The sequence below is a fragment of the Falco peregrinus genome, chromosome 4 (genome assembly GCF_023634155.1).
Source record: "Falco peregrinus isolate bFalPer1 chromosome 4, bFalPer1.pri, whole genome shotgun sequence".
Classification (NCBI taxonomy): domain Eukaryota; kingdom Metazoa; phylum Chordata; class Aves; order Falconiformes; family Falconidae; genus Falco; species Falco peregrinus.
Window position 1 is genome coordinate 63,570,678 of NC_073724.1, and position 15,206 is coordinate 63,585,883.

Genomic DNA, 15,206 nt, shown 5'->3' on the forward strand with positions numbered 1-15,206 from the left:
TCTAATCGTACTTGCATTTTAAGACTGGTTTATATTATATTTCTAAAACATATGCATTTATCAGTTCAAAAGGAGAAAAAAGGGAGGAAGCAAGCATTCTGCAAGTTGTCAGAGTAGTTGCTAGAATACAAGTCTTGTTAATTTCACAAGAACAAGCTTTATTTACATTTGTTATTTATTTTTCTTGAGAAGCAATAAAGTCTTCCTCTTGTGTAGACACTAGATTTAGGTTAGATCTAAGGAAGAATTTCGCTACTGTGAGGATGGTGAGGCACTGGCACAGGTTGCCCAGAGAAGCTGTGGATGCCCCATCCCTGAAAGTGTTCAAGGCCAGGTTGGATGGGGCTTTGAGCAACCTGGTCTAGTGGAATGTGTCCCTGCACATGGTAGGGGGTGGTGGTGGAACTAAATGGATCTTAAAAGGTTCCTGCCAACAAAAATCATTCTGTGATTCTGTCCCTTGATTTCATGTGTGCTTGCTGACAGGTTGTGAATTGAACACATGTTCCCTAATCCAAATAGATACCTATAAGTAGATGATGCTCTTTCATATAATATTTTCTTTGCTAAAGCCACAGCAAAGGAGCTAATGAGATGTGTAAATGAGGAGTTTTCTTATGAAAGCCTTTTTTCTTTCAATGTCAAGTCATGAAAGCTATTCTCTCTTTAAAGGAAGAGAATCACTTTAACATTGTAAATACCTCTGAAAGAAAAACATTCAGTAACATACTGAACATCATTTCAGATGTTAAAAGAAGGCATCCAGTTGCCAATATGAGGTACTACAGATTGACATTCACCCTAAACTGTATGAAGCTTTTGGAAGGAGCTGCTGTTGTGTGATGTTAAATCCTCACAGCAGGGCTGTCAATTACTGTCATTTGTAATTTATGAACTAAATGTAGCATTTCATTCAGTTATAATAAAATTATTTACATGTAAACATGTTTTCCTATCATTTCAATCTTCTCCTCAGGACAACATGATTTCCTGTCTCTACCTATTAGGTAGGCAGAACAAGACAGGAAAAGTTTTGTACCAGCTCTGTTTGGTGTAGGTTTTAAGAAAGATGGATTATTTTTCCTGTCTTTACTAATCCCTTTTGGATTCATCCTAAATCAATTTACAAATAATTGTGAGAAAAATGAGGATGTTTTGCAAATGCACCTAACACATGCACACTTTGTGCACTAAGTAAATTTCTCATAAACAAATAAAAAAAGTTGTCTTTTACAATTCTGCTAATAAATCTTCGACTTAATTGCAAATTCTGTCTACCACACTAAACTAAAATTAATACTTATGCATTGTCCATTTCTGAAACAGGACTAAACAGCAGGACTACAAGACATTACACTGCTTCATGTGAAAATAGATTTTTTCCACAATCTCTTTGAGGAATGCATACTTGGATGGCCAGCTAAGGCTAAATTAGGCTGTTCTAAAACATAATGGAAAGGGAAGGGATAAGAATAAGATGTAGTACTAAAATTTTTGCTGATTAGATAGCAAAACAAACCTACACTTCAAGTTTTAATTGTATCAGGCAAGCCATGTGAGTACCTCCTTTACTATCGCTCATAAGGTTTGCTCATTTACAGTCATATCTGTGTAATAAAAACACTGTACCAGTCCTTAATCCAATGGTAACTGGCAATATCTTCCCTCCCACTCCTTTGCAACTGTCCATACTTTCTTACAACCATTACCACCCTGGGCAGCAGCAGTGGCAATGGAAATAATGTCCAGGAAGGAGGGAGGGAGTTCAAGCCCTGTTTCAGTGGTGCAGCATTAGCTGTTTGCTGTAATCTAAATTGGTTTGAAACTTGTGTTCACCCTTAACTACAGAACACATTTACCATGTTGGTTTTTTAGCTTTGTATTCCTTAGCTGATGCTGACATTTTGATCACTCCCCGAGTGCTAAAAACATTCTCAGCAATAATATATTCAAAAACTGACAATATCCCAGTCAATCCTCCTGCTGCTCTCATGACTGCAGTTCTACATCCTTTCAGCTTATTAATTAGATAAACCTATACAAAACATTTGTAGGTGGCTGAAACAGTAACAAGCAAATGAATGCACTGAAGGTTTCTAGAAATGCTTTTTTTTCTCTCTCTCATTTTATTAGCTAGTGATTCATCAATGTTTATTTTAAAAAGCCACCACAAGTTAAGAAACCTTTCACCTTTATCACAGGCAAAAAATGTGCTAGGAATTTTATCTATCATGTTTGTTTCAGCTTTCTCTCCTTCTTACCAACAACTCCTATGATCTTTCTAGGGGGGATCTCTTATTCTTGTAATAGGAAGAGAATATATTTATTTTCCTTGATGTGACTGAATTGTTCCTATTAGTTAGGCCAGATCAGATTTCAACAGATGCATTACAGCTGACAACCTGTAATCTGTCAAGTTCCTTTGAAACCACCCTCATTTGTTTTTGCAAAGTTCCGGTGTGTACAAATTGCATGCTGTGTATTGATCAAAGTCCTTCTCTCCTGCCAAGCACTAGCATCTTTATTGGTAACTGTACAAAATTGTATGCAAGGTCTCACTCAGAATCTCAGCTTTTCTTAGTTTATATATGGAGCATCAATCTAAATACACTCCAAACCTTGCACAGCTGGACGGATTTTAACTAATTTGAATATAATGTTCTGAAGTACAAGTAGAAGAAAAAAGGAAGATGAATGTTTCTAGGATGTACAGTCAGTGATATGTAGCTGGGCCACACATTCATATTTTCCACATATTGATGAGCTACTTGTTCTCAGGTTAGCTACTATTCTCAGGATACTGTTTTTCATTAACTCATGAATGAATTCACTTTTCCTTTAGATTTCTTCCTGTTACTTGCCCTCTCCCTGCTGTATAACATGAAATAGCAAATAAAATTTGATTTAACATTTTGAAATTTCCACAAGGAAGGATATATGGAGATATATATATATACACACACATAGTTTCAACCATTCTCCAATGCATGTGAGGTTATACTGAAGACAAGAGTGTTAGAAAGGAGATGGGCACCTAAAATTATTTCATGTTTACAGAATTCTGTTAAAAGGCTTAGAAAAGAGACATGTTTTAAGAAAGCTTTAGAACTGAAAACATTTTTTTTTTCAGAATTATGTCTTTAAATTTAAGAAGTCCACTCCCAAAAAACTAGCTAAAGCTTGGTATATTTTAAGCTAGGAAAATGAGAATTGGAGCATTAAGGAAGAGCAAGATCAGACCAATTGGATGTTTTTGATATAAAACTACACAGAAGCTCCTTTTATATATATACCATACCTGAACAGAAGTCATCAGAATATCTATCATATGCTGCTTTGCAGTTTCTTTCATCACACTCACAGGTATCTCCATGAATATCTCCCCAGTCACCAGTTGGATCCACATCATGGCATGTGCATTCCCCACATACACATGTGCCTAGGAAAGGGGGGCATGGTGGTGAGAAAAGGGAGACAGACAGAAGATTAACTGAGCAATTTAGGGTAATAGTACTTTGATTACAGGAATTTACACTTGTGAATTTTCTGCTTTCACAAGAGTGCAGTTTCAAAGCTGCAAGTGTTAATCATGAGCATATGCTCATCTTCTATGATTTCAAACCTTCTATGATTAGTTAGTAGTAATACTTTATACAAACAAGCTGGCTTCCTGTTGAAGTTTCTTTTAGCTGTTGAGCCTTGTAGGAATCAACAGAAAAATGTAGTGCACAGAACAGTCATAAGTCTTTGACATCAAAAGTAATTTGCCCTGACACTAATGACAATAAAAATCAATGCTGTTTAAATGACTTGGGCACAGTAGATAATTAATGATTGTTAAAGCATAAACATTTAAACTAGAAGGGAATCCAAATTCTAATCCAGCTAAAAATGTCTAGGAGGTCATTATTTACCGAAGCAGAACATTAGGACAGATCTACACGACCAATATTCAGGACCATATCCTGTTGGCTACAATAAGAAGGGAAATGTGAAATATGACAAAGTGACTAATTTGGCACAACCTTACTGATATACAGAGAACATGCATCCCGCTTAGGAAAAGTCAGAACGAAAAGACGACAATTTCCTTATTCAGAAATCCAAATATGCCTCAGGGCCATACACTCACCACTTTTTCTGAGATGTCAACAGACACAAACAAGCAGCCTAACCCTACAGATGTGCATGTGCTTCATTTCCTGAAGAGTAGCTTTACCTTCTGCTACTCCACCAAAGCCTTTGTCATCTTATTCAAATTACTGAACAAGATAACAGGATAGGGTGACTAAAGAGTATGTATAGATATTAGCACATATAGATAAGAGTTGCTGCTCTGTTTAGTGCTAAAGCCACCAAGACAGCCCTAAAGAAATTTTCACCTGATTTTTTGGTACTTTCACAATTCGGTGACATTACTGAAGAAGAAAACCTAACAACAATAAACAAGCAAAACCCCCCAGAAAATTAGGAAATGCCTCTGGAGAGTGATTAATCCTCCCAGAAACAGCTTCAAAGTGAATTTGGATCAGCTGCCCTGGATATTGGAATGCAAAACACCATCTTGCCAAAGTGTAAAAAAATCTAAAGGTTCACATCTGATCTCAGCTGATTGACTAGACAGCTGGTGGAAAGATACACACAGTTTATCCATCTTAGCACTGAAGAAGACTGGACAGCAAGGTTAGCCTCGATATTTGATTTTTAGAAGGCTCAAGACTGACAAGATGAACTCTACCTATATCACAAGATGTATAAACACAGAAGACTAGGTAAATGGGACTAAAGAGAGTAGAACTACTGTGTTGAAAAGCAACTATATATAGTAAAATCCTACAAAAATTTAATGTGGATAAAATCACAACTATATGAAAGGCTGAAAATATAGAAGTGTCCTATGAACATACCTTTGTATAGCAGGTTTTAGCTATTCAGAATATCAGCTATAACTTATATTTCCCCCAATACCAATGTAAATTTAGAGAAATACTTGCCCATTAAAATTTCAAATTTGAACAAAAAATTGCTTTGACAAGAAATTAATTTTCAGTGCAAACAAAGCATCTGATCTGAAGCCACTTTGATATTTATTATTTTCAGAATTACAGAAAATTTTTTACTGCTAAGGTCCCAAGACTAAATGAGCCTACGTGTTCTCTGTATTTGAGCAAATCTTTCAGTTTCCTCTAAATTGAGGAAAGAGTTTTCTAATTGCTCTCAGGATAATTAGAGGTTCACACTATAGCAGGTTTTGTCAGTTGAAATGTTTTTAAGAGATGTATCTGTGTGACTTGTGCTTATCTGTAACTGTAATTATTCTGGACTATTGCCAAAAAAGAATAACACGTTTTTTTAACTCTTTCATTTAACAATGAAGCCAAATGTAGCAGCTAGTGAAAAGCAACCTTATTTTGAGCTACTTTTTTCCTAAAATGGCTAACCAGGCAGAAGTATAAGGTAAAATTCAAATTTTGTAACTTTGTGCAAATAAAACCCCATGTAGTCAGAAATACTGTGTGAAGTTCACCCTTCCATCTCTGTATTCATTCCATAGCATTGTTACCGAACACATCATAGTGGTTTTTTCCGGTTGCAGTGAAAACTAAAAGCCTTGTGTTTTCATTTTCCCTATTCAGTTGTGGGTCCTTGGTCTTCTTTAAGAGTGAATTGACACACAGTCCTGTTGGCCTTATAGCACCGATACATACCAAGTCAAAAATCTGCTAACATTTTATTTTGCAGGATAGGTCTCACCAAAGTAGATGTACTAACAAATTATCCTGCTCAGTCTTACTACAAAATTGAAGGATGAGAACAACTTGGGTCAGCTTAATCCAAAAATAGGTGTGGAGTTTTGTAAATTTATACCTAAACACAGGTATCTACCCACTCACTTGGAAACATATTCAGAATTGAAATAAGTGAGAACAAACGAGAAACTGTCAGCAAACACAATCTATGTCCTACTGCAGAAAATGCATATTGTAAAACAGAAGCAAGCTATATAAATATGCATAGAAGGAACGTGCAAATGACACACCTCTGTTGCTGCAGATTTTGCCATCTGGAGATGTGCATCTTTTCTTGATCTCCCAGGGGGTGATGTCACACTGGAATTCACATTTATCTCCATGCCAACCAGCCTCACAGTAACAGTTTCCACAGTAACACTTTCCATGGCCTTAAGCCAAAACAAATTTTATACAGTGAGAAAAAGACAAGTTTTTAAAAGGCATTAACAATTTAACTGTTTTGATCTTTTCTTTTAAAAACTTTTAGCACTAGAATAGAAACAATTTACAGACCATATATGCCAGATATCAAACGATATCTGAAATATACTTTTCCCCAAGTCTATTTTCAAACATGTTCTCATTCAATCACAGATTAAATCCCATCAATAAACACTAGTAACATCAACATTTTTTATATTTGTAAGCTTAATTTTTGAAACTTTATAGGCAAATGTTGAAATTTAAGCACCGCTTTAAATGTTAAGATAGGACACACTTGCCTACCATACTTGGCATGTCTAACCAAGCATTGTCCGTTCTTGACGACTCAGATAATTCCAGAAGGGAGACCTTGATTTATCACAAATTGTCTACATTGTATATGGCTTCCCTTTTTACCTGTTAACAAGATTTTTGAACATGGATAAGCCAGCTCATGAAAGATAAGAATTAGTAAAATGAACCTTTTAGATGCTAATTTAATAAACCACACATCTCCCAAGAAGATAGTCAGGTCATCTGAGACTTGATGAAACCAGCTCCTGAACATTTTGATCCACTACAGTACTACTGCCATGTGCTTCAATGATACAAAGCATTTAAATTAAGTAGCTGCAACTCTCAACTAATCTTAAAGCCATAAGTTAATTCTTTACTAGAAGGATCAAGTCAGGATCTTGTCCTTTTTCCACCCCTAGGTATGTCAAGCTTAGTAGACCTGGTCCTTTCTATCACTGTCTGGTCAGCTGAGTTCCTTAACTATCAAGACCTCAAATTTAAACCTGTGGAATAATTTTTTTTTCCTATTTTTATAGTTACACATGGAATTTTCATTACAATCGTTTGGTTACATGTCAAAAAAATAACAGAAGATAAAAATACTATCTTACTTAGATAACTAAACAACAAAGACAGTCTAAAATAATGCTTATTACCAAAAAGTTGTTCTTAAATAGTGAACAAGATACAATGGGGAAAATGGTGGAGTAAATTAATTTGATCTACTGTCAGTTTTTGCAGATCGAAACATCACTACTTCAGTCTTTACTCACACTTCTATAGTCCTGAAATAAGTATGAATTCAATTATAAGATTTGCCTCTACCTCTTGTTTTTGACTGAAGACAGAATCACTCCATTAAAGCAAAAAAGCTTTAGATAAGAAAGATCCGGATCAGAATTTAATTTGCTAGAAGCCACGATACTTTATTAAAAAGAAGCTGCAATTTGATTCCAAAGTTTACATAACCTCAAACAAAAAGTGATGCAGTCAACTGACTGATAAAAATCCAATGGAAGCTGAAAAAGCTTGATACACCTTTGTAACTCTGCCCTACCTAAGAATCGATTTGCTAAAAAAATACAGTCCCCTTGTGCAAAGATTAAAATGCATGTTATCCATATCGCAGCATGGCATTGCGTGCTTTTCCAGGATAAAATACTAGCTCACAGCTGCAGGTTTTAGAAACATGTGTAAATAGCTTTTGTCTTTTCATTAGTTTGATCCTCCATAGTTGGCTTTCTTTGAAGACAATTACAAACTTCAAGACCTGTCCATACCTTCAAGGACAATAAAGGGTATGTAGCAACTAAGTAGGTGCTACACAAACTGTTAAAGCACAACACATTAGGTTCACCCTATCTGTGAAGAATATCTGGGGGCCCATTGCTAGCTAAGCAGAACCAAGCTGGAACACTGTTTCTTTATTACTTCATAAATAAAGCTAAATGATTCCTGTGGTGGAAATCTTGTGGAAAGATGGCATAGAGGGTATTAAAAGAGACATTGGGATGGGAGAGAGAAGCAATAACCAGATAGGCATGTGAGGTCTGCTTTTCCTGTGATGAAATTATGTACCTTTGACCTTCAGTTCATGTGCTGCCCATTTTTTCTGCACAAGGCCTGGTTCAACATATGATTATGTACTGCAGAAGTTTACTAGAAAGCAAAGCAAAATCTAACATTCATAACCTATGTGTTTTAACTTTTCAGCTTACAATAACGTAACCAACCAAGTCAAGCGCACCATTAGTTTATACCTGATATTTACTTTAGAAGGCTCCAAACCTTCCATAGGTATCAGGGCTTTTATACTGATGAATCACAGACCTTATAGACTCAAAACTACCAACGTTTTTTGTCCTTTTGTATCAGCATACTATGATTTCTGCATACATATAAAACTAGTATTTTACAGAGATGCAGCTGGTCTGTTCTAGAATACAGCAATATTAGATGAAACAAGAGGAAATAAAAGCTAAGAAAAACCTAACAACATAAACCAGCAGCAAAACAGGTGGGGGAAATATGACAAAGAAGAAGAATTTACTGGAACTAAATAAATAGTAAATTTTTATCATATTTGGTAGCTTATTTGGTACCATGGTTACAAGGGAACAAATACAAATGTAATCATTGACACATAAAATTATTGCCTTTCACTCGTTTTATTTTAGGCAGTTACTGGAAATATTGTACTCTACTCCTGGATTTGGACTTCAGAAGACCATTCTGTTTGCTGTCATTTAAAATCTCTACCTAATCCTATGCAAACAAAAGTTCTTTTTGCCTTTGAAGGCACTTAAATATAATTTATGATGTTTTCTGTGTAAGCATAAAGACAGATGAAGCTATTTTACATAAGTACTGTCTCTATACACACATACAGAGCAAGGACTATTATCAAAGTATGAATAGTCTAAGAGCAGTTCTGAACCCTCCTGTAGGTATACAGACATAGTATGCATCTGTATAGCTTGAAAAATACTTGTAGCACCTTCCAGCTCAAGGACAAGCCTCCCTAGTAATATAGGCAACAGCATTTATAATGCCTACATTTATTCTTGTTTTTTAATTTGTTTCCCTGACAAAACTCTTAATAACCTATTTTTCTTTTGTTTTTTTTTTATGTATGTCCTCCATCTTTCTCTCATCTGTGCCACAAAGCATTCACATTTGTTATATTCTACCAAAGACAGACACACTAAGCTATGAATTACTTTAGTGAATTACCTTGTATAATCCTCTTTGCTGTTATTTCAAAAGAAAATCCTGTCTCAGGATTTCTTCATTCTTTACCCTCCTGCTTAGCTCTTTTTTGCATCTGAAACTCCCACTTACAATTTGCAAACTAAATTCTTGCAGATATACTTTTATTTTAAGTCATACATTTGGTAAAGGCATTTGTAGGTTCACACAATTAAATGATTTTATAACAGCCTGTATTAATCTTCACCATTCTTCTTGTACTCACTAAAATACATACCTGTACAAATCTCTTCTGTCTCATCATCTATGCATTCTCTGTCATCACATTCACAAAATTTACCATAGACCAGTCCATTTCCTTCTGAGTTTGCACATTTACACCTGCCACATTGACATGTGCCTGTAAACATTTAAGACAGTACTTAATGACTGCAGTTTATGGAAAGAGTTTCATTTGTCCATCAGAAGTGGTACATACTGTATTTTTGAGAAGGCTGAAATCTAAAGATCACCCACCCAAATAAAGACAGATGCAGAAACAATCTATATCAACAAAAAGCCCAATCTCAGCTGTAAATGGATACAACATTCAAGAGGTTCGTTTTTTAAAAAGAGCACCATATTTTCCTAAGTAAAATTCACTCCCGGAGTTGTCCGTCTGACTTCATACAACAGAGGTATGAAGTCAGCTTTTTAAATTACATCTTCTGCCTACTGAAAGGAGAAAATTTAACCTGGTCACCTTCTCCAGAATGAAGCCTGCTTTCAGCCCGTTTCACAGCCATGTTTCTTGAGATTAACAGGGCACGGCTACTGAGGACCTGAAAATGGGTTTGCCTAAGTTCACAAAGTTCCTTTGCACTCTAGCCTCTAATTCCTTTTCTACAATTATCACCTGAGGATTAAGATTTCATAAGTATAGCCTTGGAGAAAGAGCCAGGAATCAAAGGAAGGAAACATTGGTGAGGAACAGCTGCATGAAGATGTTATGATCAGATGTCAGGAAAAAAGGACTCAAGTTAGAAAGCAATTACCACAGTGATACATTAATTATACAACAGACAAGCTAATTGCAGAGAAATACATTCATGGCATTATTAAACCATAGGTATTATAATAGCATATCAATAATTTTACTGTGAAGTGCATGTTTTTCCAGTGGTACTGATTACCACATTGCATGTTATTTCATTCATTTGAAAAATTGTAGGAAGCTCTATAATAATATCTTGTTATTTCAGGACTTTGACCCAATCTAAGCTTTTAGGGCTCATTTTTCTTTGGTTTGTGGGTGATGCCTTAGAAAAGAGTAGATCTCGCAAGAACATTAAGAGTTATGATAAAGGCACTTGCTGGTTTGTCACAATTGAGATAGGGTTTATACCATGTCAGACCAGCAAGTGGTTTAAGAAGATCGGTATGCCTGAGATTCTCCCTCAGTGTAAGTACCCCGAGGACTCTCATACTTTGGAAGTGTAGAGTTGGTTTCTCTCACAACATAAACCACAAGAGCAACCTTTCTGACATAAGGAAAAGCCAGAGCACTCAGGCGGCAATGCAACAGATGAAAATGGGTTTGTAAACAGATTTCTCTTCAGTCACCTCTGGTCTGGTCACACATTTGCTTCTTTGTCTTTTGAGTAAGGTTATGCCTCACTTCAGTGGCTGCCTCTTACCATGACCCACCCTTCCAAACAGAAAAAGGTTGTTTTGTTGCTCCCAGTGAAAGCGGAATCCCTTTTCCCTCAGACAATCTATCTGACCTGGAATGCAGTTGCCAAGGCAAAGCAAGAAACGGCCTTCTCCACCTCCTGAGTATTTTGCAGTTTGGAACATAATGCATGACAACATACAATAACCATAAATAAACATATTAAGGAATTACACAGCAAAAAAGCAGAAATAATACAAAATCACAGTAGAAACAAAAGTATTGCCATTCCCGTCATATAAAACACCACTTTTCCCTACCTCTGTCACCTTTACTAAAATTCTCAAGGTAGGAACTTCTTGCAATACCATGTTAACTGGGGCCCTGTGGTCACTAAGTTTGCACAAGCTGTTTCAACGTTCACTGGTGCCACTATGCCAGCAAGTATAGATTAAAAAAAAAAGGAACTTAATTCATAAGACCCATAGGCCTCACATTACATCCATATATATTTTAGAAAATATGGTTATTGACACAAAGTCCTCTAAAATATAATTTGAATGCTGATATTACAAACTAGTTTACAGAAACCATTTTACATTTCACCATTCCAAGTATAGTACAAATTTAACTAAATATATTAGTCCAAACAAAGAGCAGAAGAATGGGGCTCTGCAACATACATGGCCAGTCTAAAAAAAGTATAATTTACAAATGTTTGCAAGAGCTAATATAATAAGATAATAACAATACAACTGATAATACAACATAAATAACCTACAGAATTAGAATTATTTGCTACAGTTACATGAAAAATAAATACAAATTAAAAAATTTGAGAAAGCTGTCTTATTTACAGGTAATTCTCAAACAGAAAAAAAATAAAAAAAAAAGGTAAATTGATTCACAAACTGGGCATCTACAGAGGTCAGACAGACTGTGAATCACAGAAGTGTCTATTTCTTGCCATCGACTAGAGGTGGAAATTGCTCACACAGAGAATCTTGGTTTAGGTAGGATGCCCTAGTTGCTCTGACAAGCTATTAGGAACAGTTGAGTCAGAAAAGTTAAATTTAAGTGGATCTTGATCGGTTCATAAAAAGAATTCCAATAAATTGTTAGCTGTGTGACAGTGGAGGACTGGTTTTGCAATAGCTCATGCAGTCCCTTCCCATCTTTTCTTGGCAATTGAAAAACAGAGCTCAGACCCTAAAGGCAATGTTGGCAGTAGACTGAAAGGCAATCTCATCAAGACAAATTGTGTATGGCTACAGCCCATCAAAGTTACCCCATTTATTCTTCTCCTGATCTCACAAACACTCCCCTCTTAGCCACTTTTAGTGGTTGTTCAGCTATGTTGGTTTACCTGTGAAGACTCAGTGATAAACAGACTGGGGCCACCTATAGCCAAGAAAAGAAAGAGGGGAAAAAAGGTCTTAACGTACTTGTTTAAGTACTTTGATCACAGTGAACTATGCTTATTTCTCATTTAGGTGTCTCATTTGTTAACAATCATGAGTTTCATAAAAAACCGTATCATTTAGTCAGTATGCTGTGTGCTTAAAATTTTATGCTAAATTGATTTCATATCTTGTGAGATCCTAGTCTCTCTCTGTAGCAAGTCCTACAAATCCTTTGGGTTCTTTGCTCATGTCAGCAACTGCCTTGTGAGAAATTTAGTTGTATGAAAGTGTATGGATCCAGAAAGAAATTAAAGGCCAGCATCAGTGAGCAGAAGTGAGGTTCTTGAAACTTTCTCTCACTTGGAGGTCAATGTAATGGAAAAACTGGAAGGCAGTTTCTGATCTCAAACCTTGGCTCGTAAGAAATGCCCTTCAAAATTTCACCATTCTGCAGTGAAGTGTTCTAAAAGGCTGTTTCTTTTTCCTCTGAGTTTTTTAAGGAAAGGACTTCCTATTTAAGTTAGGATGAGTAATAAAATTAGATAAGAGAAAAGAGAGTTACCAAATCAGAAAAGTGAAGATGGAAGCACCCCATTTAAAATGACTCAGCAGATCTTCCACAACTGTTTTAATAATGATTGTTACAGCTCAAAAGTGTCTCAAAAAATTATACAGCTTATAAATGTCCTGGAAAAAATATTTGTAAATTACATTTCTGCATGCTATAAACAAAGCACAAACATAGAAAAAAAGACATCACTTCCTGTGTTAAACTCATTATCACAACCTTTTGGTGGACAAAATACATGATACAGCTGCAGTTTCATCAACCTAAAGTAGCTATGGATAAACTAGAGTACTAAAGGAGGCATTCTGAATCAGTGCAAACCATACACACAGGAACAGGCCTACAGGAAAATTAAGCATTTTAGTATACATGCAGTTATTTCTCAGTCTCTTGAAACAGTCTACAAAATTCCTAATTAGAAAAGAAATTACAGTGATTCTCAACACAGGGAGAACATCAAGCCTTCTAAAGCAACAAAAGACACCTTACCTGCACCAGAACAGATGATATCTTGAGAATTCTTGCACATTTCATTGCTTTTCTTCCGTGTAAGATTGCAAGTAGTTGGATACTGACAAGCTTCACCATACCAGCCTTCATCACATTTGCACTTCCCACAGTCACACTTCCCATGGCCTAGCAATGGAAGGAAAGAGTGTGTCAAGTCCTTTTTTCATTCAGAAAGTGATATTTTCTAATCCAGCTTTTAAAATAGATTCCATCAATTATAGTTTTAAATGAACATGATCAACAGATTCACTTAACGTAGCTCACGCAATAAAAATAGAAGTGAATAAATATGCCCTTAAACATAAGGAGACATCTGAAATCATTATGACTGAAATCTAACGTATGTAATTTTGGTAAGTCTATATATGAGTTCTTATTTTAAGGAATACAGAAAACATCCTGTATAAACAACGGGCTTTCTTACTACTTTCACCTCTTTCTCATACCAATATTTGTCTACTGTTAATTATTATTAACAAAACTCCAAGTGCACAGGTTCCATCCACCTCCTTGCCAGCTGTAGGCAAAGAACTGCTAGAAACTGTAGCCTGAGGATATAATGCACATAGGATTAGCTATTATGGTACAACCCATGAAAAGGAACGTGGAGAGGGCCAGCTACAGCAGCAAGCAGTATTTCCCTCATGCAACAACAGCTGCAGCTCCTACCTCTGCTGGGAGGTGCAAATCCTTCTTGCTGAAGCCTGCTCTGGCTACAGGTTCCTCCAGCCCTCTCCCACATACTTAAACTCTATTTGGCTCCTGCTGCAAAACTGAATTTTGTCTTTAAATGTTGACACAATATTGACAACGTAGTATATTTTGATACTCACGGGACTATATTTACTTACGATTATTTGCCATGTGTGAAGTGTCTTAAAGAACCAATGCAGGTGCTCAATCTATTAGGACATATATATTCAACCTTCTGTTGGTTGTATAATACATTGCTTAAAATTTTTAATATACATGTAATATATCTCTGTGTGTATATATATACACACTATTTGTGTATATATTTGTAATATATCTGATAGCATGAAGTATAAAAGTAATGAAAGTTTGTTTTTAAAAATTCTATAGTTTTCTTGAAAAATACCCAAACATGCAGATTAGCTGACAATTTATACCATGTTGTACATTAAGTGTCATGTTCCACATTAAATTCCAGGTGCAAATTTCCATCACTTAGTTCTTCAGCATTCATTTACAATTCTAGGTAGTAAATGTGAAAAAAAATGCAAATCTTTCAAACTAGAATATTCAATTTTAAAATAAATACCATTTGTATATCTGATTGACAGAAAAAGATTCCCTTCCAATCACTAAATCTCAAAAATAGAATCTTATTGCAGTCTATTTTAAATGCATCTATTGCTTGCAGTTAGAGTCAACTGCCTGATAATACACACCCAGTCTTCTGCCAATAAAAAGGAATTTAAGTAACTATTGTAAATAGAAAATTCTAATGAGAAAAAGGAGTATCTTTTGCAGCTCAATAAAATTTTGTTTGCCTTCCAAGATGGTCCTAAGACAAGGTACAGTTCAACAGCTGAAAAAAAAAAGTTCAAAAATATATGAGATAATCATGTCATTTCTTGTTTTAAAACAGGAGCTACCACATTAAAAATTGCTGAATAACTTTCTGTTGGTAAAGGACAAAAAAAAATGTAGGATAAAAATATATAATAAAAATATAATATATACTAAAAATTAAAACCAGAACAAGGATATATAATAAAAATAAATTTAAAAAACCTCTTGTGATTACTCAGTTTCACTGACAGGTGACAGCATAAGCCATTCTGGAAAATGGTGATAAACCATAGGGTAGCTTAAAAAACCTAAAGACA

The 15,206-nt window shown here is 35.4% G+C and overlaps 1 protein-coding gene across 2 annotated transcripts in view; it reads right to left on the reverse strand.

Moving 5' to 3' along the window:
- ITGBL1 (integrin subunit beta like 1) overlaps positions 1-15,206 on the reverse strand; it is a 145,268-nt gene that overhangs the window by 70,046 nt on the left and 60,016 nt on the right. For both annotated transcript variants that reach the window (XM_055803050.1, XM_055803049.1), the window contains 4 exons: positions 13,333-13,479; positions 9,499-9,621; positions 6,041-6,181; positions 3,299-3,439 (listed from right to left, as the gene is read on the reverse strand). In XM_055803050.1, the coding sequence (XP_055659025.1) occupies positions 3,299-3,439; positions 6,041-6,181; positions 9,499-9,621; positions 13,333-13,479 (552 nt within the window). The remainder of the gene's footprint in view (positions 1-3,298; positions 3,440-6,040; positions 6,182-9,498; positions 9,622-13,332; positions 13,480-15,206) is intronic.